Source organism: Notechis scutatus, chromosome 7, assembly GCF_049901735.1.
Source record: "Notechis scutatus isolate UNSWTSFEM ecotype Mainland chromosome 7, rNotScu1.2, whole genome shotgun sequence".
In the NCBI taxonomy this organism is placed as follows: Eukaryota; Metazoa; Chordata; class Lepidosauria; order Squamata; family Elapidae; genus Notechis; species Notechis scutatus.
Genome location: NC_142015.1, coordinates 8,664,497 through 8,690,520, shown reverse-complemented (window position 1 = coordinate 8,690,520; position 26,024 = coordinate 8,664,497). Strand labels below are relative to the sequence as shown.

The 26,024-nt window shown below is 40.9% G+C and overlaps 1 protein-coding gene across 2 annotated transcripts in view; it reads right to left on the bottom strand.

Moving 5' to 3' along the window:
• PPP2R2A (protein phosphatase 2 regulatory subunit Balpha) overlaps positions 1-26,024 on the bottom strand; it is a 61,372-nt gene that overhangs the window by 7,432 nt on the left and 27,916 nt on the right. For both annotated transcript variants that reach the window (XM_026671321.2, XM_087969944.1), the window contains exons 3-4: positions 11,346-11,443; positions 2,052-2,217 (exon numbers count right to left, since the gene is read on the bottom strand). In XM_026671321.2, coding sequence (XP_026527106.1) covers positions 2,052-2,217; positions 11,346-11,443 — 264 coding nt within the window. The remainder of the gene's footprint in view (positions 1-2,051; positions 2,218-11,345; positions 11,444-26,024) is intronic.

The following is a 26,024-nucleotide window of genomic DNA, read 5'->3' as shown; positions in this document are numbered from 1 at the left end:
TGTTGAATAATTTGCACTTTTAACTTGCCTTGGCAGTGCAATACCTTCCATTCCAAGAGATGCCTCCAGCTCTCCAAATGAAATGAAACAAAAGTTGCAAATTCTCGTGTGAGATTTCAGTAACATTAGGCTTTTACAAGTTAGAGAATTCTCAGTTTCACCATGGACCCCAAGATTGGGAAAAAAAGGTTGCTAGGACAAAAGGCATCAACTGCTCAGAGATTTGCAAAATGCAAGAGATCAAAAGCCCCTGATATTTGGTGCTTGGAACATAAACATCAACTCCATGGAAGCAGAGCAAACCAGGTGGTTTTTTAAAAATTTAACTTACAGGTAGTTCTCAAATTATGACCATTTGCTTAGCGACTATTCAAAATTACACTGAAAAAAAGGAACGTTTGACTGGTCCTCCCATGAGTATCACAACATCCCTATGTTCACGTGATCAAAATTATCATGCTTGGCAACTGGCATGTATTTACAAGAGTTGCAGCATCCCAGAATCACGCATGCTGTCTTCCGACAAGTGCAAGTCAACGGGGAAGCTGGATTTGCTTAACAACTATGTGGTTCACTTAACAACTGCAGTAATTAACTCAACAGCTATGGCAAAACCAAGGTTGTAATATTGGGTATGATTCCCTTAACAACTACCTTCCTTAACAACAAAAATTCCGGCCCCAATTGTGGTTGTATATGCAGCTAGGTTCATATAATACAAACTCTAACCCTGTTAAGAAAATATATAGTAGCTATTATGTTTTTGACATATTCTATACCCAAACAAATAAGCTATACTATAGCTGCATTTCCTATAATTCTTGGAATCACCAAGTGCTTAATCCTATTTTAATTTAACTGAATAAATGGTGCCAACTCATGCTCTCGGTTGATTGGGGCACCTTCCCTTAATCTTGGAGCCTTCTGGGTGAAATGGACTTCAACTTCCATGATTTCCATGTAGGGAATCTGGAAATCAAAACCCATCACATCAGGAAATTACCAGGTGAAAGACATGTAATAGTTAGTTAAGGGGATTATAAAGTTTATGCTGAAAGATTTACAGAAGAGCTTGAGGTGATATCCAAACAAGTGTAGTCTTGTTTGTGCACATTGTTTAAAGCATCCTGCAGAAGCATGACAAGAAAAGCTGATTTCTGTCCATACAGCAAATAACTTTTTGAACTTTCAAATAAAGTTCTTAGAAGAACTTAAAAAGGGGTAACTGGGATGTGTTGTGAAGAAAAAACCAAGAACCAAAGGACAATAGTCAGGGCTCCTGGTTAAAAAGGTAGCAGTTGTGAAGGAATGAAAAACAATAGATGAATTTTGGGTAAAGGGATGAACAAAAGGATTATAGTTTTCTAATTCAAAATATAAATGTGCAATACTGTTACACTTTTAAGTTTGCTTAGAGGCAGGATTGCTTGGAAGGAAAAGGGCTATTCACATCATTTCAAAGGCTCCCCCAATCTCAAGAGTCAAGGATGAAGAAGAGACAACCAGAACAGGTCAGAAAGTTCAAAGAAGAGGAAAAAATGTTACAGGAGCAGTAAGAATACAACAGAAACCTTATTTGATTGATTATAATTTTTACATTCCTCCTATACTATAAGCTCTGAGAACAGTCATCAAGAAAAATTAAAACAGAATTCAAACTCTATAACTTTCAAAACAATAGCAGTACTCTACACAGAGGCAGGTTAGATCAAAATGTCCCCTCTGCTGCTTGTAGAATTCTACCCCATGGTTCCAGGAAGCCACTCAAAAAATCTTGTAACATCAGTGTCAGGAATGATAATTTGCAAGACAAGATTTTAGGGACGGGGTGGGCAACTGTGGTCCTTTATGACCTATGGATTTCAACTCCTAGAATTCCTGAGCCAGGACAGTGAGTATTCCAGAGAAGGCTGGGTACTCCAGAGCATGTTGACTCTGGAATTCTGGGAATGGAAAGGGCCATAGTTCCCATTCCGTTCTAGAACAAAGATAGTCATGGGGAACTTGGTTTAATAAAAGTCAATCATCAAGAGTTAACAAGAAAGTCTTACCATTTGTAGACAATAAAAACTGAGCAGCGTTTTTCTGCGGTAGCCACCTAATTTTGTTGATCTTTTCTTCAATTTCTAAGCTTTTCAAGTAGTCAAACTCTGGCTCGTGACTTTGGAACGTACTGTAAACATTGTATTCACCTCTGCTGTGAGACTGTAGTTTGTTCTGAAAGACAGTTTAAAAAATAAAAGGAGAAATTCAATGAACAACAACTGTAGTTCACTCTTTCTAATGTGTAACAAGCTCGGCATAACTGGACCGCACCATATAGGATGTGGGCTACCATTATGCACGTGTTCATTATTGAGTTGACAATGATGAGAATTCAAGGGAATTAGAATCAATTCAACCACGAATCATTTAAGGGGCTGCCAAACATTTAGTTGATCAACTGAACAAGCAAGCCTTTAAATAAAATTTGAAGTTATTAGCATATGAATCCAACATCTCTGGGGAGGAAAGAAGACACTTTAAAGCACTTAACTAATGATTGTAATTTGTCTAATCAGCTGAATAAACATTGTAATTTAACTCTGTCTGATGAATATCCCATAAACTGGAGTGGGGGTAGAAGTCGTGTTCTCCTGGAGCATCGAAGACTAAAAGCTCAGGGAAAAGTTATTTTAATGATGATCTGTTCTTACATTGTTATGCTAGGTTATTTTTAAAAAGAAGAAAGGGGGTGGGTCAAAATCATAGTTATGATTGCAACTTAGAAGAGATATTGGTTGCCATCTTTGAAAATTTTTGACTTGCTGTCCACCCATTCCTCTCACCTTTAGTGAAGCAGGTTACACAGTTGGGTGGACTAGCTCAAAATCCCCAAGCCATCTCATATGCCTAAAAAAGGAATAATTTGGGGTTTATTGCACCCTTATCCGAATGTTATAAGCTGCTCCTCAGGCATACAAAGAGATATAATTATACAAAAATAAGCATAGATTTAATACACTGCCCTATGCTGGCCTTTCAATATATCAGTACATAAGGGAAAATAACAGAGGCGCATACAGGTGGGCAAACCCAACTCTGGCTTCAGTCTGACCCACTGCTTGTAAAAACCTGCATGGTTTTGAGCTGAAAATCTGCAAAAGGGCCCTGCTTCAAAGTCCCAGTTGCTGATGCTTCTAACACAGAGATGCACAAATATTGAAGAGATTTCATTTCACAGGTTTCGTGGATGCTTCTCAAAGCAAAGTTCCAGTAATTGGAACAGCCTTCTGTTCATGTACAGATGTTTCTTCCACTTCATTCTATTAGCTACATGAAGTGCCAGACAAGGGGTCAAAGTGCCACACCACCTCTCCTTGCCTTGATGAGCAGAACTTCCTTTAAATGAGATTTATTAAGCATGAGCAACCGGTCATTATTAAAGATTAGCCGCCCTTTTTATTAGAAGGGCATTTGAATAACAACATAATTACTTCCAAGTATTTAATAACAGGCTGAAGGAGGAACACTTCATATCTTGGAAGGCCTTAAATATCAGCCTAGATCAGGGTGTCCAACCTTGGCAACTTTAAGACTTGTGGACTTCAACTCCCAGAGTTCCTCAGCCAGCTTTGCTGGCTGAGGAACTCTGGGAGTTGAAGTCCACTAGTCTTAAAGTTGCCAAGGTTGGACACCCCTGGCCTAGATGTTCCTACCATGTTCATAGAGGCCAAATCAGATTCAAATTATCAGTGTTTAAGTCCCAAATCATCGGAAGGGTGCCAAATTGGGAAAGGTTAAGCTAGCAAAAGCTGGGTTGGGGCATCCCTGATGTATTGTATCAAACGTCTTCCATTATTCATAGGTGTTTCTTCCTCCTCTCATCCTAATGAAGCGTCTGGGCACTTATTTGCCAAGTCTACTATGGTGGTGACCATTCTAGATTCAGGCATAACTTTTAAGGCAAGAGGAAGATGATCTTCTTCTAAGCCTCTTTTCTAAGCCAGGAGGATACCATGAATGTTGGCATGCTAAGCTGAATTCCCCGCCAGACTAATTAACATTTTATTGGCATGAATCTCATTGACGTGATCAGTTGGGAGGAGACACTAGTCATTTCCTGCCTAGTAGGTCACATTGCCTTGCCATGTTCTAACCCTAACAAGCTCAGTGGTCAATGCAATTACAGGTCTGGTGGCATCTGGAGAAGCTTTGCAGATGGTCCTCAATTGTCTTGGATGCTGAAAGGAGACACAGGTAATTCCCAACTTATGACCAGAATTCATGCCCAAAATTACAGTGGTAAGTTGTGGTGGTCATTAAGCTAGTCACCATGCAACTGTGCCCAATTTTATGACCATTTTTGCAATGGATGTTAAGTAAACAACGCAGTTATTAATCAAACCCATTGGGCTCTCCCCCCCCCCCCCCGAAACTAGAAGGAAACACTAGCTTCTGGCAAACACATCATGGTCAAGTGATTGAGGGAGGCTGCAAATGGCCATAACTGCAGGCCACTCGTCAAGCAACCAAAACGTGATCATGACACCATGCCAGATTTTTTTTTGGGGGGGGGGGGTGCGTAAGTAGGTCCATCAAAACCATGTTGTAACTTCAATTGGTCGCTAAGCGGCAGGTTGAGGACTACCTGTATTCAATCAGCCTCAGCCTGCCTGCCTCAAATTGGATCTCAATTGCCAGAATTCTTGGCAATGCAATGCTGGCTGGGCTCGGTTCTCAGGACCACACCAAGTTGGGGAACTAATTTAGGAAACTGCCTAATGCCAAGACCATATAGCATTGCTCCTTATTTATTTATGGTCATAGATCAAAATAAACCTTGGATAATTAAAGATCTAGATAAAAGTAAAGGTTCCCCTCGCACATATATGCTAGTCGTTTCCAACTCTAGGGACTCATCTCTGTTACAAAGCCGAAGAGCCAGTGCTGTCCAAAGACGTCTCCGTGGTCATGTGCCAGCATGACTAAATGCCAAAGGTGCACGGAACATTGTTACCTTCCCACCAAAGGGGCCCCTATTTTTCTACTTGCATTTTTTACATGCTTTCGAACTGCTAGGTTGGCAGAAGCTGGAACAAGTAACAGGAGCTCACTCCGTTATGTGGCGCTAGGGATTCAAACCACCAAACTACTGACCTTTCTGATCAACAAGTTCAGCATCTTAGCCACTGAGCCACCACGTCCCCTAATCAAAGATTGTTTCCTATTATCCTGATTCTGGGTGTATAAATTGCCCTCTTACACCTATATCAGGGTGTTTATTTTTCAAGGGCAAATACCTGCCCAGAAATAGATGGATTTTCTGTAATTCTTTGGGTAAAGGTAAGGAAAGAAAGAAAAAAAAGTAGCTGAAGAATTTGACAATCATAAGCTTCAACTTTTCTGCCTTTGGGGGGGTTTCAAATATTTTTAAAGGCCAAAAAAAGATTGCTAAGCTTAGCAGAGCCTGGACACCACACCATTGTCATAGCTCTTGTTTTTCTTAAAAAGCAAGAAATTCCACTGCTGAATTTCATTAAATAGCCCTAAGTTGCCAATCTTCTAAGGAAAGTTCATAACATACCATTTTAGAATCAAAATCAGAAAGTATTTACCGTATTAACGATAGATCATAACAGAGTACAGCAACAGAAATGTTAATTAATATAACACAAGTAGAAATTTAAACATCCAAGACATGCTAAATTAAAAAATGCTGTGTAATTCTATTAAAGTGTTTTATTATAATTTAACCAGCGAGTAGATGGTTTAATAAAGAATTACCAAGAATAAAGGAAGAGGTATGTTAAATCTTGGAAGGAAGTTCTGGTAGAAAATCCTTCTCCTCCCCTCCCCCGCCCTATTAAGAGGGTTTAAATTACGGGTGAATGGTACAAAGGGAGACAGTGAAAGATTTACAACAAAGTGAAAGGCATGAATAGGCTTTGTATAACAAAAGACCTCCCCTCTGACATCATCCTTAAAACAAGAAAAAGGAAAAAGTCAGCAAAAGTGGCTCTGATACTTTTCTGGAAAACTCTGAAGACATGGTTCTCTCAGCCGGCCTGGGGAGACCAGGTTGACACAATCAAGTGGTTGGTGGATTATGTGGTTGTCACTGATGGGGAATGGGCCATTGTGAAATTTTAAAGCTTTAGGCCAGGTGTCAACCTTGGCAACTTTAAGACTTGTGGACTTCAACTCCCAGAATTCCTTTTGCTGGCTGAGGAATTCTGGGAGTTGAAGTCCACAAGTCTTAAAGTTGCCAAGGTTGGACACCCCTGCTTTAGGCCATCACCAAAGTTGGGTGGTGATGGCTTATTACACATTTGTTTAATAAATAAAGTAACAGAATACCAGAGTTGGAAGTAATCTTCTGGTCAATCTTCTTGCTCAAGCAGGAATCCTATACCATTTCAGACAACATGTTTAAAAATTAAAAGTAAGTTTAAATACTTGAGCTAAGTATCAGTTGGGCATTCACAGCCCTGTGAAAGGTGGTGAACAAATAGGAATCCAATTGTGGGCATTGCTTTATCTGAAAACAACTATAGCTTTGAAGGATTTCACATATCTGAGCTCAAGGCACAGAAGATAAAATTTCGATCAAGATTAGTGACAAATGCAAGTAATATCTCAGTTGTAAAAGTCAGGAAGACCAAAGGTGATAACTAGTCCTCCATAGATTTGGGAAAGAGAACAGATTGATGAAGGACTATGCTCTCCCTAGGTTAAGGTCAACAACCAGAAGATATTTAGATTTTTATTGCAGTATTTATTAATAAGTTAACTTATCATCAACTCAAATAACCTCAAGGAGAAGAAGGGAAGGCAAAAGTTTAATTCCCAAGGGTATTATCTGCTATAAGTGGGAAGAATCTTGCTTGTCTAAAACTGAAGAGGGGAAACCAAACTTCTGTAATCTATATATTCCAAGTACTGACACTTTTATGGCTAATCTTGCTTGAACATCATTACAATATGGGTACATCTGCTTCAAGCACCCAAGATTATTCCCTCTGTTAAATAATTTAAGATGGAGAGAGAAATAAGCTCAAATTAGGATTTAAGATGGGTACTCCTCTGTTCCCAACTGACCACTATCACTGCCTTATCCTTAGCATAGTCAACAAAATTCACATTGATGATGATACTACCTAGTTTGGGTAATGAAATGTCTTCAAGAAAACAACCAAGCTCAGAGAGCACCAAGGACTCCTTATTTCCCTGAGCTACCTATACTCTTCTTTGTTGGTATCCACAATACAATTCATGTATGAAATATCAATTAGCATTCAAGAAATAGCTGGAGCTAGTGTTACATCTGAACCTTACAAGTGTTTCCAGTTACTCAGTAAGGATTGATCATTGGTGTCTTGGGATATATCCAGATATCTTGGATGCCCCCAGGCAAGAACCAGCATAATAACTACGATAATATTCTTTTTGTCATTTTATAGGTTAAAAGAGAAATATGGGGCAGGCTGACTGCATTGAGTGACTTGTCCCTAGCACTGTGACCACGAGGTGGCACTAGACGATTACCTTAAGTCTATTGTCTATATAGCATATAAAATATTTTACACTTCCCAGTATTTCTTTCAAAAGAATGTATCAATTAATAAACACAGAGGCCTGATATCATTTCAAACTGAATATTTTTAAATTAAATCTATAAGGAACAGAGTTGTTATCTATTGTTTCCTTATATACACACACATACACAAATGATGCTTGCAATATTAAATCCTCTCTGTTACAAGATCTACTGTTCAGCTATTTACGTTTTCCTGAAAGAACGCAAGCAAATTATCTCCAGGTATTGTACCTGGAAAAATCTAAAGTATGAAAGGTTCGTGTCTTCCTTCTTCTAATAAGAGAGCAAAAACATCATATAGTTTTTGGCTTAATGGGGGAGACATGAGTGCTATGCAGGAAGGGGACTGCCTTCATTAAGTTCCACCCCAACATTACTGTGGCCTACCAAAGCAGATGAAAGATAGATCCAGCTCCTGGACCAGAACCAGTTTCCTATCCTTACTGCATTATCTGGGTCTCCATGGAAAATGTCCACTATATCAACTTAGCATTTCCCATGCGTCCTCCAATGTACAATCTGAAATGTAAGACTTCACTGAGATGCCCAGAAAATTTAAGAACCAGATGTTAAGACAAGGGGGGCGGGTTGCACTTAAACAAGATTAATGTCAAGTGCAAAGGGTCAAGTTGCAGCACAGAAGGTTTATTCAAACCTATACACAAGAATGGTACAACGGTCAGCACTAAATTGGTGATAGATAAGGGTCAAGGGATTCAAGAAAGGGTGGACTTGGATCATTTGTAGTAATGTAAGGACTCTAAGCTGATGACATGTTTAACTCCGCCCTCCAGTTCTGCCTGCTCTTCTCCTACCCCAGAAGAGGACATGCAAATCCTCTGACCTCTCTGGATATCATAGTCTTAGGCCCAGTTCTAGCAAGAGTAGCAAGCCCTTCCCTAAGCTGTACCACTTGAACCTAAGGGGAAAGATGCCAACAAGAAACTCTCTGCATAGGCAAAGATCTTCTCTAATCTAGGCAATCTATCTTCTGGATGGGAAAATTTTCCGGGAGAAGAAGGCTAGTTCTTCCTAGTTCTACCTACTTTGTAACTTTAAGTAGTACAGACAGCCCCTCACAATTGGGACCAGAATCTCCACTGCTACACAAGGTGATTGTTCAGTGAGATGCATCCAATTTGATGTCCTTTTTTTGCTATGGTCATTAAGCAAATCACTGCAGATGTTCGGTGATTCATGAAGCTGGCTTTGCTTATTGGAAGCTAGCTGGGAAGGTCGCATATGACGCAGGATGCTGCATCATAAATCATATGATCATAAATAGCACTGGAATTTTGATCATCTGACTATAGGGATACTGCAGATGGTCATAACTATGAGAACTGGTCATAAATCACTTTTTTCAGTACCATTTTAATTTGAATAATCACTAAAAGAATGGTTGCAAATTGAGACCTGTCTCTGTAACCCAGATTAAAATAAACTAATTCAAGGACTTTTCGTTCTTGATGCATCAAGGAAGCTAAACTTGAAAATGGAGGGAATCTAATGAAAAAATGTGCATTTTAATTGAAATATTTTCAGATGAGCATTATGAAGTATGAAGATAAAAATATTTATTAAGAGGTTTGCATGCATATCTTAGGATTGTCTCCTTGCACTGTGAACAGTTATAACATCCTATTGAAAAAGCTTTCGCTTTCAGAGTTGCCCACAGACACACTAATAATTGTTGGAGCCTTCTATGCAACAATGCTAACAACTCACAACTTCTGAAGGCCACCTTTTGTCAGATATTTTCAAAGCCGCTTAATGAAAACCTGGGGAGAACACTTGCTATTCAAGAGAGAAATCTCTTCCATGCCCACATGTGTTCAGTGCCTCATCTCCTGGGTAGTATATGAGTGCTACTTACTGTGGGAGGAAGCCAAAGTAGGACATTCTATTATGGGCACAAATAAGAGTCTGGAGAAGGATGTTACCAGAACAAAAGAACATTATGTTGAAACTTGAGCATCATCCACAAGCCAAAAAAGAAAAAGCTTTGTTTTAATAGGCTATGTGTAATGGCCTGTATCTAGATGACCGTGATGTGATGAAAAAGACATATATGTGACAGATTACAAGTCAGCAGCACGGAAAATGCTTCCTACAGTATCAGAGGATTGCTTTAGGCAGCATGGGATTCTCCTAGCCAGGGATCTTATCCATCATCCGGAATGCTCGGCCATGCCAATTGCGGGTATGGAAGTTGAACAGCATCACTCAAGAGTTCTGCTTTGGGAACAACGGAAGGCACATTTCAGAGTTGCATTTGGTCTGCCCCCAACAGCTCCTGAAAGAAAATTTCAACTAACAAAATAGATCCCTGGTCCTATGAGAGGCATGGTTCTACACTCAGCTACACCCCTTCACCAGTTACACTGCCCTGATTCCAAAAGGCACTGGATGTCTCAGCTTGACCTATTGTTATCCTAATTTCTTTTAACTAAAGTTTGCTATATAAGCCACAATTATTTGGATTGGTGCATCAGACAACAGCAGAAACCATGGCTTGCCAAACACAATGGCTCTTGAGAGAAGGGTTGGTTATTAATCTATTTAATTGACTGACATGGTTGTCCGTCTTTCAACAGTGACTCTTAGTGTTGAACCTGTAGGAGAAGGGAGTAGCAGAACCTAGGATGGAGTTTAAAAGGTTCAACCTAGAATCCTTATGTAGCTACAAGCAGACCAATCTCCTTTGAATTATGCTGGCCCTTATCTAACTTCAAGCAGATCCTAACTGTTTAGTTGAGAAGATTCCTGTGTATAGGCATGGATGGTAATAAATTAGTTTAATTGGACCTTCATGGGTGGACCAGATCTTTCACACATGACATAGTCAACTTAAACTCAACAAACCACAACAGTAAATATACCTAGAGTAGCAGCCAAGAACAACAATCACAACAGCAACCTTTTCATGGGCTTCATTAGCTTTCTAACCATCAGGCCTGTGGGAAAACCCCCATGTTTTTAAGGCTTTCCAGAATACCAACAAAGTCATGACCAACTGCAGGAATTGGGGGAGGAGGAAGAGTATAGTATTTCAGACAGCAAATATTTCAATATACCACAAGACTCATCATTATTTCAGGAAGGCTCTAATGTTGCCTTTTTCTTATTTTCTGTTTAATCCCCCACTCTCAAACTCTAGATATACCCTAAGCCAAATATCACAGATAATTTTTTATTCTGCATTTACATAAAGGATATACAGGTAGTCCTGTACACTTTTGGTTTCCTACCCAAAAAACTCACCCATTGCTTGAAAACAGATTTGCTTAATAACTGTTGCAAAAAAAAAAGTCAAAAAATCAGGCTGGTCACATGTTAGAACTTCCAGGTTCCATTAAGGTAGTAAGTCAAAGACAACCTGTACTTTTTAATATTAAACATAAAGGTTCCTAAGAAATCAAGTCTCATTCATTTCCAATTATCAGATCACATTGGTCTTTCTTTTGGCTTAAAGCAAGCAAGAAAACAAGCAAGCAATCAAGCAAACAAACATGGAATGTGATTCTATAATCATGTTTGTCACTATTTCCTGTAATTCTACCTATGCAGGAATAGCCACAATCCAAGTGAATGCAATGGAATTACTATGTAAACAGGCACAATTGCATTTGTAATGTGAGGAGAAACTTTTGACCATTTTTTGTACCAAAAACTCAATCATATCAAATAGGGCAAGTGGCACTTTTATGACTAAATCAATTCTACTTTGGAGCAACTACAAAAAAGGAGAAAATGAAAACCTTACCTCTTGCTCTTGTTGAAATATGACAACTCTACCGCCTTTGTCTCCTGTCGCTAGCAATTCTCCAGAATGATTAAATTCTACTGTAGATATTATGTCAGCTGTGCAATAAAGAGCAAAAAGACATAGGTTACAATTTTTAATGAACATTCAATCTAGGTATCTAGCTCTCTGGAGAAGGCTCTAATGCTGCAAAAGGTGGAAGGAAAGAGAAGAAGACATCCAGCAGAAAGGTAGATAGATTCAATTACAGTAGTCATGTGGATGCACCATTGGAAGATCTGAATTGCTGGGTTAGAGTCAGGTGCAAGTAGTCAGGAACCAGGATACAATTCAAAAGTACTACAAGTTTATTTCATGCTACCTACACACAAGAATCTGATCTACTAATCGACAAGGCAAATTGATGCCAGATAAGTCAACAGACTTCAACTGGGGATGGAATTAGGACTAAACATTGCAAATTTGACACCCCCCTGCCAGGTTCAGCCTGTTTGTCTCCTACAGTTAGGAGAGGATCATCATACAGAATATTGATCTATATCAGGGGTCTCCAACCTTGGCAACTTTAAGACTACACGCCAGCAAAGCTGAGAAACTCTGGGAGTTGAAGTCCACAAGTCTTAAGGTTGGCAAGGTTGGAGACCCCTGATCTATAAGAGTTGAATTAAGAGTTGACTTGATGGCACATAATCAGTCAAAATAAGCACTGTGGCTAAGCAGAGAATGGTAAGGTTCTAGTAATGTATGTGCCTCTATCCTGGTTGTTCCTGTTTTTGGTTACTCTCACCTATGCAATTAATTGCACAAGCCAGACATGTCATCTCGTTAGTGTTTCTTTTATATCCCTTCCAAGGCAAGATTCCTAAATCTAAAGCAAATCTTGGTTTAGGTATCCTTATTTATAGATGTTCACAACAACAAGAAGCCTTGGTTCTGGCAGAATACCAAAATAAAGATTTCTGTTTTGTGGGGTAGATCAAAGAGGAATGATTAGGTTGTAGTTAGCACGTGCACAAGATCACTAATAATAATAATAATAATAAATCAAGTTCGCTAAAATTCTGGTTTACTGATCCATGGGTATTAGAAAAGTTTTGCACACTGACACTAATCCAACACAGTCAATTGAACACAGTGGCTGTGTTCTTCCCATTTCTTAAACCACATTTATTTAAAGGTGGTTTGCAAATAAATTCACAAAACCGATCAATGGTTTATGGCTTAGTGTCAAGCTCCCTAACTATCCCTCCTTCCAAATAACAATTTTAAAAAGGAAAGCTGGCAACTAACAAAGCTCTAGCATCCTCTTTATATCCAAGAATCCTACTGAAATATTTACAAAAATCTTTATTTGGAAGGATGTCAACAGAAAAAGGACAAAGTAAGAGTAGGAGCTAGGATATTCTGGTAAGCATGCATTGCACGGCAGCTGTGTTCCCAAACAGGCAGATCTTCCCAGTAGACATTTTGAAGACATCCACAGTACAGCCTCCAGATGCCTCATGTGAGGACACATGGCCTTAGTCAAATTTAGCTCTCCTGGTGGTTATTCTGAATTTGTGCGGTTGCACAAAAGATCTATCAGATCCTGATGGGCCAGTCTTCCACTATCCATTCTGTGTAACTGTAATTCATTTAAAGTTTCAATTTTATTACTTTGCCATTTTAGACATATTCGTATTTAATATAATTTAGTTTTTACAGTATAATATAGACTGAACCTAGACTTCCTTTACGGATGCTAAACGATCCCACCTCCACTCTATTGTATACCACCCCACTATCTTAGCTATTTCCTGGTATTTATCTTAAGGTTTTAATCTTTTATAATATTGTTTTATTGTAACCCACCCAGAATTGCAGGAAGAGCAAGATGGGCAGTGAATAAATTTAATAAATAAATAAAGTTGTTTTGTAAATGTGTTCTAACTCTGCCTTAAACTTGATTTTATCATCTACATCTATCAAGATAAATCATTAATCTGTTCATTCATAAGAGCACTCTGCTTGTATTGGTCTCTGACCACAATGAACTGAATTGATTGACTGATATTCTGGAAGCTGCTTCTATGCTGCAAAGCACTCATTTTAAAGCTACTATCTCTGCAAACTCTTGTAATGATATAAAGTTTGCTCCCCTTCCCATCCTGTGGGTAGAACTGGGTTTTACACCTAGCCAGCAATGTCCAAATTGTGAGAGTAACCAAGTCCCCAAATATGAGTTAATTCCAAGTATGGTGCCCTTCCACACCCATGCTTACAACTCAACAGAGCCAAGGCTGGGAAATAAACTCAGGAAAAGGGGGAGGAAGCTGTCCTTCCCACCGAACATCATCATTTGTCATCAAAATGCCAACACAATATCAAATACTATGTGAAACTCCCAATGACACACCCCAAACTTGCCTCCAGATGTGCTATGAGTTCTACCTGCAGAATTCCCAATAAAGAATCCATGAGTTCATGGCCAACTTAAGCTTTCTTTAGCTAATGAGCCAGCAGGAAAAACTATTAACTGCTGAGGAAGGGGCCAAAATTGCTGACTTCTCTATAGATCTTAATAATCCAATTTGGTTTTATTGGGGTAGTAGTGATTTTTTTCAATCATCCTTCAGTTTTGATATTTGCAAGCTATGCCAATACTACTATATGTTTTGGCATTCTTTTTAGTGGAAAAGCAGAGGTGTAATGGTATTGAAGACACTGGTGTGGGAGAGTTTGGTAGGTGCAAATTATGAATTGCTCACTTCCTTATCCTACTTCCTTTTCAAAGCATGTTTTTTTTATTTTTGGAAGAATCTCAAGAGCTTTTACAATCACACAATGGTTTAAGGAAAGAAGGGAAAAATCACAAAGTAAAACAATTCAACAACATGTAGCAACTGCTCAAACATAGCTTTGGTGTGTTCCATGTCATGCTTCAGGAACCAGAGGTACAAAATGGGCACCCTCCTTTTCTATCACACAAATACACATACACATATCTGTTCTTCACAATCCTGCAGGAAGGAGGAAGAAGTGTAGAAAAGAGGCAGATAACTCAAGCTGTTGCTTATTCCCCAGAATTGGCCTTCACCGACATTACCAATTTCACTTTTTCTTACAAACAGCACAAAGTAGCAATTTGCATTCTCACAGGTATGCAATGAATCAAATCTCAAAGGACCACAGAATAAAATACAGCTGAAAAATCCAAGAGCCCTTTCAACACTAGATTTCTGACCTAGAAAAAAATAAAGAGGTAGAATGTCGTAGGCAGTTTGCTGGTGAATAATAATGTACATAGAAAGAGGAGGAGGAAAGAGCAAAAACAACTATTTTTTCCTTTCTCAACACACATTTTGTAAATGTTCAAATCCAAATTGCCAGAAGTTACAAGATTTCTAGGTCTCAGAGAGACCAGAGTCATACAGGACCTTTTTTATTGTCCACAAAGAAGGGAGAAATTAATCTAGAAATAGGATAGAGGTAGTCATCGACTTCATGACTGGGTCACCTAGTAACTATTCAAAGTTACAACAGACGTTCCCAGGGCTACTTAAGACCCAGATTCCAAATCCCTCCACCCTCTTAGGTTATATGATCACTTTTTGGGCGCCTGGTAACAGGTCAGTTAACGGCCACTTGCACCATCGCTTAATGACTGCTGAAGAAAAAGGTGGTAAAATTTGACATCTTTACGTGGTGACCCATTTTATGACCATTGTCTGGGCTCAATTATAAATTGAGAACTACCTATATATGGTTACATAAAAAGGTCAAGATTACTAGATCTCTTTCTAGTTCCAACTTGATTTAACGTACCGAGACTTTCTCCATCCTGCTCCTATTTGTTAGTGCTCCCTCCCTCTCCTCCTTTCTCTCTCTCTGCCCCTCCCTCTCTCTTTCTCTCTCTCTCCCACTCCCTCTCTTCCTTTCTCTCTCTCCCATTCCCTCCATCTCTTCCTTTCTCTCTCCCCTCCCTCCCTTTCTTTCTCTCCCCCTCCCTCCCTCTCTCCTCTCCCTCCCTCCCTCCCTCTCTTCTCTCCCTCCCTCCCTCCCTCTCTCTTCCTCTCCCTCCCTCTTTTCTCTTTCTCTCTCCCTCCCTCTCTTCCTCTCCCTCCCTCTCTTCCTTTCTCTCTCTCACTCCCTCTTCCTCCCCTTCCCTCCCCGCTCTTCCTTTCTCTCTCCCCCTCCCTTTCTCTTTCTCCCTCCCTCCCTCCCTCTCTTCCTCTCTCCCCCTCCCCCTCTTCACCTCCCTCCCACTTCCTCTGTCCCCCCTCCTTCTCTTCCTTTTTTTCTCTCCTCCTCCCTTTCTCTCTCCCCCACTCCCTCCCTCTCAATTTGTGCGCTTCATAGCTTGTAGCAAGTTGCTTCCAGAAGATCCAGAACGTTTTAAAATGACAAAGCCCCCTCCCCCATTAAAGACACAGTCAGAAAGCAACCACATCCACCCTGTTTCATTTCAATTACCTTTCAACATAAACCACATGGCATCGATTTTAGTTTTCCAGGGAGCAACTCCACCTATTTCGAGTGAATATCTTTTGAGTTAGGGCTGCAAGGGTCAAATACATCCGTTGCCTTTTTTGCTACTTGCCTGATCAAATATGGAGTGATCATATATGGAGGGAGGGGGCTTTTCTAAGCCCCTTAATGATTTCTTTGGCAACCAAATGAAAGCTCTGCTTCCTTCTTTCTCACACTGACCCAAATAGTCAGATTTTTTTTCTCTATCACATCAACTGCCCCTACCCAATCTCCAAGAGTGAAGTTTGCATATTTTCACAAGCAACAGTAAAAGGGATGCAAACATGAGTTTCACCCTTTGCTGTGTCAAAAATTAATAATGCTTCCCTTTTTAAAAGCTCAAAGAATGATTGGCAACTCTGGTCTAATTTTTTAAGGTTCTAGAAATTTACTCCTCCTAATAAACTGATTTGCAAAAGCATTTTTTGGTGCAACAGTAAAATAAGTTCCGTTAAACCAGCAGGGCAAACTAAGACTGAACAATTGGTAAATTAGGGTATGTGTGTATGTGTGTAATGTGTGTATGCACATAAGCAAACTTCAGTGCCGGTAGTTGTCATCCAATCTTAAATATAGATGCATAATGCTATTAAAGCCAACTTATTGACAGCTGAAGAATGATTGAAGGCTACCAAATTGTTTAATAAATTCAAGATGACATTGAAGACATCAACTGAACAGTGCACACAGTGAGTCAGGAGAATACATGCTTTTTACGGAGCCTTTTAAAGGAAAGCTAGAAACAGAACACAAAGAATATTCTTGGATAATCCCAATGACACACACTTCCCTCCAGTGGTGGGCTTCAATTTTTTTTTACTACCGGTTCTGTGGGTTTGGCTTGGTGGGCGTGGCTTGGTGGGCATGGCAGGGGAAGGTTATTGCAAAGTCCCAATTCCTTCCCCACCCCACTAACCTGCTTTCCAGCTCCGTTCTCCTGTGCAAGGCAACAAAAGAAGACCCAGCCGATCAGCTGGGACTCGGGAGGCAGTGAATAGATGGGGGCGGGGCCAGTCAGAGGTGGGATTTGCTGGTTCTCCAAACTACTCAAAATTTCCGCTACCGGTTCTCCAGAACTGCTCAGAACCTGCTCTATACCACCTCTGGTTCCATCTATAATTGCAAGCATAGCTTTATTACAAACAGCCCAAATGGCATGTGAGTGAAAACTTTTATATAGTTTAAAACAGGGGTCCTCAACCACCGGGCCGCGGACCGGTACCGGTCCGTGGAGCACTCTACCGGGCCGCAAAGAAAAAAAATGGCGGCTTTCTTCGCCTTCGGTGAATGCTGCTGGGATCAGGGATCAAGGACACAAATGAAAGAAGGGGAGGGAGGAAGCAACCAAAGCCTGTCCTACTCTCCAGCTCAGCGGCTTCGGTTTCCTCCCACCTCGTTCCTCTCTCAGTCGCTCTCTCGCTGCTCCACCAGCCCAGGAAGAAACTGCTTCAAAGAAGCCGGGGGTGGGGGTGGTGGCTTTTCCTGTCGCCGCAGCTCCTCCGAAGTGCCCATTCACCCCACCCCGCCCGCCCGCCCGCGTTCAATCCACAGTGCTCCGTCTGCCTGCCTGCCTGCCTGCCTTCGTTTCTGGTGAGAATAATAACTATTCGCCTCTTTTTATCAGCCGAAGCTGCTCCGAAACGAAGAAGGCAGGCAGGCAGGCAGAACGGAGCACTGTGGATTGGACCGCGGGCGGGCGGGCGGGGTGGGGGTAAACGGGCGCTCGGAGGCAGGAAAGCCACCCCACCCCCAGCTCCTTTGAAGCAGTTTCTTCCTGGGCTGGTGGAGCAGCGAGAGAGCGACTGAGAGAGGAACGAGGCAGACACCTGAGGGAGGGAGGGAGACACCTGAGGGAGGGAGGGAGACACCTGAGGGAGGGAGGCAGACACCTGAGGGAGGGAGGGAGACACCTGAGGGAGGGAGGCAGACACCTGAGGGAGGGAGACATCTGAGGGAGGGAGGCAGACACCTGAGGGAGGGAGGGAGACACCTGAGGGAGGGAGGGAGACACCTGAGGGATGGGGCTGAGGGAGGCAGATGTTACCTAGTCAGGTAATGAAACGTCTGCAAGCAAACCACCAAACTCAGATTCTCTCTCCCCCGCCCCACCTCCGGTCCTTGAAAAAGTGTTTGTGCTTGAAACTGGTCCCTGGTACAAAAAAGGTTGGGGACCACTGGTTTAAAACACTGTATAACTCAAAAGCTTGTATTGGTTTAGGCTACTTTAGCTGTTCTTAATAAAATTATTGCATGACTATTGCTATTTTTTTCCAGCCCTGGTTGAAATTTAAAACATCTGTGGTTGCTTTTAATAGCTCCTGGAAATCTCAAGTGAATATGGAAGTTTCTATTCCCGAGGGCTTGTTAGGTTAAAATTTGTTGGAATTACAACTGGTCTTGAATACAAGTAGCCCTCGACTTACAACTGAGCCCAAAATTTATGTTGTTAGGCGAGGCATTTGTTAAGTGAATTTTGCCCCCTTTTACAACCTTTCTTGCTTTAGTTGTTAAGTGAATCACTGCAGTTGATAAGTTAGTAACCCGGCTGTTAAGTGAAACTAGCTTCCCCGCTGACTTTGCTTGTCAAAAGGTCGCAAACGGGGATCACAGCGATGGTCATAAATATCAGTTGCCAATGAAACTTTGACTTTGGGTTTACAGATTAGATTGATAGATCTTTATAGAAATGGCTTGTTCATCCTATTATGGAAAGGCAAAAAGCTGTGATCTGATGTTAATGCCTTATTTTACTGTAACGGAGAGCTGGAATAAATGTTTCTTTTTCTTTTTCCCCTATCTTTCCTCACTTCTCTTCCGCCTTTCCCCTCCCACCCACCCCCACTGCTCTTCTATTTACTTTTGTGTTTTGTATTTTATAGCTTAATAAAAATGTTTTAAAAAATAAATAAATATGAACCAGCTGCCAAGCATCCATATTGTGATCATGAAGATGCTGGAAAGGTTGTAACTGAAAAACAGTCACAAGTCGCTTTTTTTCAGTGGTGTTGCAACTTTGAATGGTCACTAAAGAAACTGTTTTAAATCAAGGACTACCTTGAGAGAGACTCATTTTTCCCCAGTCTAGAGAAAGTGTCTACTGTTCATATCACATTTCATCACTTATGGAACAAATAGATGTTCTGTAGACTCGTGTGGTGTCTAGCAATAGTGTGCAGCCATTTACTATTTAGCGACTTGAGGAATTTTGGAGGACATTTAAGAGGTCAATTACCTTTTTCATCGACAAATTTGGCAGCCACTCAAATGTGCATTCTATGTCCTCCAACTAAATCTAGCAGACATCTTGAAAGGCTGCTTGAACTCTTTCCTTATATTTAATTCCTCCAGGTAAAGCCTTTACCCCCAAATAATGAATTGTACCCCCCCCCCAAAAAAGACATTATGCAATGTCACAACTGAAAGTTACCAAACCGCTAGAATCTAGTTTCTGAAATACAAGCAATTTTAACTTCAGATTTTCCCCCATCTACTGACAAAGCTTCAGGTGATTTATCGCAACAGAGAAAATAACTCAGGCACCATTTCATTTGAAAAATACCAGTTTAATCATTTAATAAAGGTATGACAACATACTCAACGCAGCCAAGGCATCAAATCAGTAGAAATAGGCAAGGCCAGCATGCGAAGAAAGCAAAGAACTCACCATTAAAAATAGTGCATTCTCATACCTTGGTCAAAGCAACCAGCAGCCATCAAGGCACTGATGTTCAATGGGGCAGATTTAATTGCGTGTGAGAACTGACACCGGAAGCATTTCATCTTCCACAAGGCACCGATTTGCTTGGATGTTTTCATCTGTGTTAACACCCTGGCTGCCAAGCCAAACAAATGCAAGCCTCTCCTTTGAAGGGGTAACTGGTATTTCAGTGGCAGTGATAGCAGAGGTTATTTTTGTCCTTCAAGTGCTGCGGCGGGCAAGGGAGAATCCAGAAGCCGCATTCAATTCATAGTGCCTTGCCTCTCCTTCCACCATGCTATTGGGAGGAGGGGAGCTACAGTCTGTAATGTGGGGGTTGCAGCCCCATAACATAACTCGCATCTGTGCTTGCTAGTCTGAGCAGTAGACCTTTACTACCTGGGAAGCAAGAAGAAAAGGGGAGGGAGGAGAGGGGATCAATGCACCTGGAGTTTGTTGTGCAGTGTGAACACACTTCAGCATGTTCTCCTTTAGAACGAAACTACTCACAGATGCAGATCGGACAAAATTAAGGTCATTTCAATGGAAAGAGCCTGCTGAAATCATACCAAAGAAGCATGTGGTCCTTCTGCCTTTTAAGAGGAGACTTCCTTTCCTTTCCTTTTTCCTTCTTCCTTCCTGTTACATAGTGTCTTAAAAGCATATGTAACATATGTAAGCTTGGGAAGGAGATTTTTTAAAAAGCTTTCATTTCTGTTTCAGAATATTGCCATCTTTGGAGTTCTATTCCTTTTTGCAACCTAATTCTTCCACCCCTTTTCATGATTATACCATCTTACACACACAGAGAGAGAGAAAGAGAGAGAGGGGGGGAGGGAGAGGGAGAGGGAGGCATACTTTACCGCTTATTCTGTCATCCTTCGATAACTCCTTTCCAAAAATAAACCACTGCTTGAAGTAGGTGAATTCAGCTATTCCATGCAGCCTCTATAAATCAAAGTCAAGGCTTCTGTAGTGGGGAACTTTTAAAACAGTGGAACAGCAGAATCTGAACTGCCAAAAAGTCATCACTGAAAACTAATCAAGGAAAGGAACTCAAATGCAACTTATTTGTTCAACCCATGTCCTAAAGCAGTGGGCAACAACGAAGTTATAAATATTCATCTTCCTATCTAGGCCTTCCTATGGTACTCTCCTGAAACCTGACCTACCCAACTGTTATTAAATTCTTTTCCCTTAAATTAAAAATAAAAACAAAACAAAATGCCACACTGGAATGCTGCCATCCCAAAACATCAATTTCATTTCAGGAATGTGGCTAGATCCTACACTGGCCCTTTAATAGGATAAATTAAATGTGACCCAGAAGTTTGTTTGGATGTGTCTTGCCTGTATAAATAAGAGCAACACTAAGCAGGGATGGCAGAGAAAGCTTCTTGGAAGTATAGAAGACTGTAGTTGTAAAGATAGTCCTTTTGTGTGTCTGCATAACACACTCTTCCAGATCTTCTGATCAATTAAAAGTAGTGCCCATCTTTTTATCAAATTACAAAAAGGTCCAATTTCACCCAAACTTTAAACTCATGGGGTATAAAAGTCTCACCCTTGAATGAAACCCTTGAGAGGTATGGTCAGATGATATTGATCAGAAGATTCACAACTGCTAGTTTTAACAGCTGAAACCTTTTACAACTCAGGACTCAAGTCTTTTGCCTATCAGACAGGTGACTTCATCTTGAGAAGGTCCTTGTCTGGTTGCGCTGGCCTTCAGAGTCAAGATAGGCATGGTGTTAACAGGGAACTGCACAGGGGTGGTATTCAAATTTTTTAATAACTGGTTCTGGAGGTGTGGCCAGGTGGGCATGGCCAGGTAACTGAGTGGGCATGGCTTTTTTTTTTTTGCAGCAACCCCTCCCCCATTTTTTGCCTCCTGGGCCTCAGGAAGCCTCTCGGGGGGCGTCTCCCAGGAAGCTTCCCTGCATTCCGTTTTTGGGCCTCCTGGGCCTCAGGGAAGCCTCCTGGGTGAAGCAGTAAGACAGCAAGGGAAATCCCAGCACAGCTGATCATCAGGAGAGGAAAAAAAAAATACCTTAAGGAGTAACTGGGCGGGGAGAGAACGCAGTCAGCGATGTCACGCATGCGCACGATGTCATGCATGTGTGATAAGGACTGACTGGGTGGGGAGGGAAGGGGAGGGGTGGACAGAGAGGGGCGGGGCCAGCCAGGGGCACGATTTGCCGGTTCTCTGAACTGCGCAGAATCATAACAACCTGTTCTATAGAACCAGTCCGAACCGGTAGAATCTCACATCTGGAACTGCAATGGTAGAAACATCCCATCTGTATATTTCTACTAGACAACCCTAAAACTGTCTGGTTATCCTTTCAGAGATAGCAATAGCAATAGCACTTAGACTTACATACTGCTTCACAGTGCTTTTACAGCCCTCTCTAAGCAGTTTACAGAGTCGGCGTCTTGCCCCCAACAATCTGGGTCCTCATTTTACCCACCTCGGAAGAAAGGATGGCTGAGTCAACCTTGAGCCTGGTGAGATCTGAACTGTCAAATTGCAGGCAGTCGGCAGTCAGCAGAAGTAGCGTGCAGTACTGCACTCTAACCACTGCGTCACCATGGCTCATAGATATTTCTATATTTATTTACACACACTTATACACACACACACAGAGAGAGAGACAGAGACAAAGATTTCAGACTTACTGCTAGCTTTCTGACTTTTACTTCTTGTTTTTGTCAAGACCTCGTTTTTGTCAAACCATGGGTTCACTTAACAACCATTGCATTTGTTTTAATGATCACCACAAAAAAGGTCATGAGAGGTCAGTCACATGGGTGACCCAATATACAACTGTCAAGAGTTACAACCACTATGGGCAGGCTCCATTACCGTTGTAACTCTAGAACAACCTGAAGTCATGTTAAAGTCATCCATTCACCAAACAGCCCTTCAAACCAGTTCAAACCAGAATTCCGAGGAAGTCAAAATCAGTGCATTTTGTGTAGGATCTCACCCTTCCTACCAAATGTGACCCTCTGTTTCAATGTAAGCTTAGAATGTAGGTGTCTCTCCCTCTCTTGCTAGATTAACACAAACAGATAACCCAAGCAAATGTGACAGTCCCTTTAAATTAATTCTAAGAAGTCAGCACAGAATTGATTGTAAAAGTAATATTGTAAGTAGTACACTCTACTTCAAACTGTAATGTTAATCAAGAGTTTAAATGCTTTTGAAGAAATTGTTTCAAACTGAAATAACACTAACCTTTATGGTGGCAATATTTAGGTACTTTGGTTCAGGGGTTTCAACCTTGGCAACTTTAAGCCTGGCGGACTTCAACTCCCAGAATTCCCCAGCCAGCTTTGGAATTCTGGGAGTTGAAGTCCTCCAGGCTTAAAGTTGCCAAGGTTGGAGACCCCTGTTTTGGTTGAAAATGAGTATTGGGGTGAGGGAGAACAGACTTCTCCTTTTAATTAATTCTACTATGGCTTTATTGTCAATTCCCCCATCCCCCAAGAGCAATACACCATTGTTTTTGGTTTTATTATCTGCCAAATTTGTATAGCAAGCCCCCATAAAATTGATTTGCCTTACATTTTTCTTGGGAACAATGGAATTCAAAAGCATGGGAAATAGCACTAGTTTGAATGCTAATATGCTTCTTGCTATTAACAGAATTAACATATACTTGCTGTTGAAGGAAAAAAAAACTAAGAAAATGTTTTACTCACATCCACTCCACATTTTTAGGTATATTAGCATATTCAATCCTAACAATTGCCTCTATTTATAGACATAGGTAAGTGTTTGTTTGAGGGCATAAATATTGATGGAGTCATGCAATCAATAGATTTAAATAACAAATTTAAATAATACATTTAAATAATAAATGCAATAATGAATTTAAATAATAAATTGTGGATTCTGAAAGGCTCTTTATAAATAAATTTATCTGAACTTATGTTTATATTTCTTTAAAACAAAAAAAGTTGGGTTGGGGGACTTTTTTTAAAATTAAAAATATACAAGATTGTATTTTCTAATATGTAATACAGAAATATTATTGAAAGTGTTATGGAATGCAACAGGTATAGAACATTAACCCAACCTTTGGCTCAATATGTACCTTCCTGAGAAATCAAGGTTTGAAAAAGATGGGGAAATAACTTTAGCTCTTAGATTCAGATATTGGGTTGATACAAGCATTGTCTAGTAACATACAACAAAGAATAATAGGGTTAAAAGGGACCTTGGAGGTTTTTTTAATCCAACCCCGTTCAAGTAGGAGAGCGTATAACCGTGATGGCGAACCTGTGGCACGCAGAGCCATTTATGCCGGCATGTAAGCCGCAGGCAAACTTCCCTCAGCTGATTTGAGGCCTTTTTCGGCCTCCCAGAGGCTTCGTCACCGGAAGTGACAAAACGGGCCTATTATTCGGCCTGCAAAGTCTACAGAGGCTTTTTTCATGCCTCTGGGAGGACGAAAAAAGCCTCAAACCAACTGAAAAATCAGCTGTGAGGTACAGTGGGGGCAGGGGGCATTGCACGTGCATGCGCAGGGGGTGTGGGGGGGCACGTGCATTGCCTTCTGGGTGCTGGCACGTGAGCGTGTGAGCACAATTTTTGGCACAGGAGCCCCAAAAGATTATACTGTCCTATAACATTCTGGGAAAATGGCTATCCAGTCTCCTCTGGAAAACCCCCAGTGATGGTGCACCCACAACTTCTAGAGCCAAGCCCTTCCACTGTTCTCACCGATGGGAAATGTCTCCTTACTCCTAGCTTGGTTCTCTTCCACCCATTGCCCTAAGGAGCTACTCAGCTGAGATCAGCCTGATCTCAGATACCAAGACAGGCATGTCAACTCTGCCGGTACAACCAGTAGGATTAACGTAGGTAGACACAGGAAACCTGGGTTCAAATCTCTGTTCAACATGAGTAACGGAATGGCAAGGAAGCGTGAATGACCTTAACCAAATTTGATTGCATTTGGTTGCAAGGCTAGAATGGGTAGCAACACAGCAACTATTTGGAGGAAATACAGGTACAGGTTGAGCAATCCAGCTATGAACAGAAGGAACTGCAGGCCATACCAGCTATGTCTTTTCTCCAGCCACGAGCAACCGCAGGTCGTACTGGATATGTCTCCTTCAACAACATCAATACATTGCAAGCTTGAAGAAGATCTCACATTGTAACAAAGCCACTTAAATGTATTGTGCTTTGCTACGTACTCAGAAGAGTCATTTTAAATAAAGTAATGCTAATAGTTGTTGGTACTGGCAGAGGGATGACATCATTAACAGCATGACATGGCTGAATGTCATTTGCATGATCTGATGTGCGGCTTGCATTTACCTATAGTTGTGCTGCATCAGTGGATTTAGCTGAGGCTTGAACCACTTAGGTGAATTCATGCAGTGAGCGAGTGACTGTTTCAGGAACTGTACCTGGTAGATGACAACTGAACTTCTGATTTAACTGGCTCCATGCACCAGCCAGCTCTGACTGCATACTGTTCAGCTTAAAGTAGGTGTTGAATTTTCCAGAAATGTAAATATAGGTAGTCCTTAACTTACAGTTCACTTAAGTGACCTGAAGGTAAACAGCACTGAAAAAAGTGGCTTATGATCACAGTTATTACAGATTACAGATTAACAGAGTTAAAAGGGACCTTGTAGGTTATCTAGTACAACCCCCTGCCCAAGCAGGCGACCCTACACCATTTCTGACAGCTGGTAGTCCAGTCTCTATTTGAAAGCTTCCAGTAATGAAGCTCCCACAACTTCCGAAGGCAACTTCTGTTCCATGGGTTGATTGTTTTTACTGTCAGAAATTTTTTCCTCGTTTCTAGGTTGAATCTCTCCTTGTTGAGTTTCCCCATTATTCTTTATCTAGTCTTCAGGTGCCTTGGAAAATAGCTTGACCCCTTCCTCTCTGTGCCAGCCCCTCAAATACTGGAAGACTGCTATCCTGTCTCCCCTGGTCCTTCTCTTCACTAGACTAGCCATTCCCAGTTCCTGCAACCGTTCATCGTATGTTTTAGCCTCCAGTCCCCTAATCATTGTGGTTGCAACCTTTGCCGCATCCTCATGGTTGCATGATTTAGATCCGGATGCTTGACAACTCACATTTATGATGGTTGCAGTGATGCAATGTCATGTGATCCCCTTTTACAACCATATACAAAGTTAACAAGTACCTTTAATTGATTAGCTCGCTCTTTATCAAAACAAAAGAAAAACACGTGCTATTATTTTGACCAAATGTTTAATTAAAAAGTAAATACAATTTCTGAAAAAGACTTTTTCTTCAAGGTTTTTATCTGATCTTACAATAATTACCTTCCTGGAATTTTTTGCTCGTAGTTTCATCACCTGTATAATCAGTACTGTTGAGTTTCAAGAAGCTCAGAACAATAACTCTTTCGCCTGAGCTAATCAATATATAATAAAGTGATTTGTTTGGGGTTGACATAGCTTCTTGCTGTATTGTC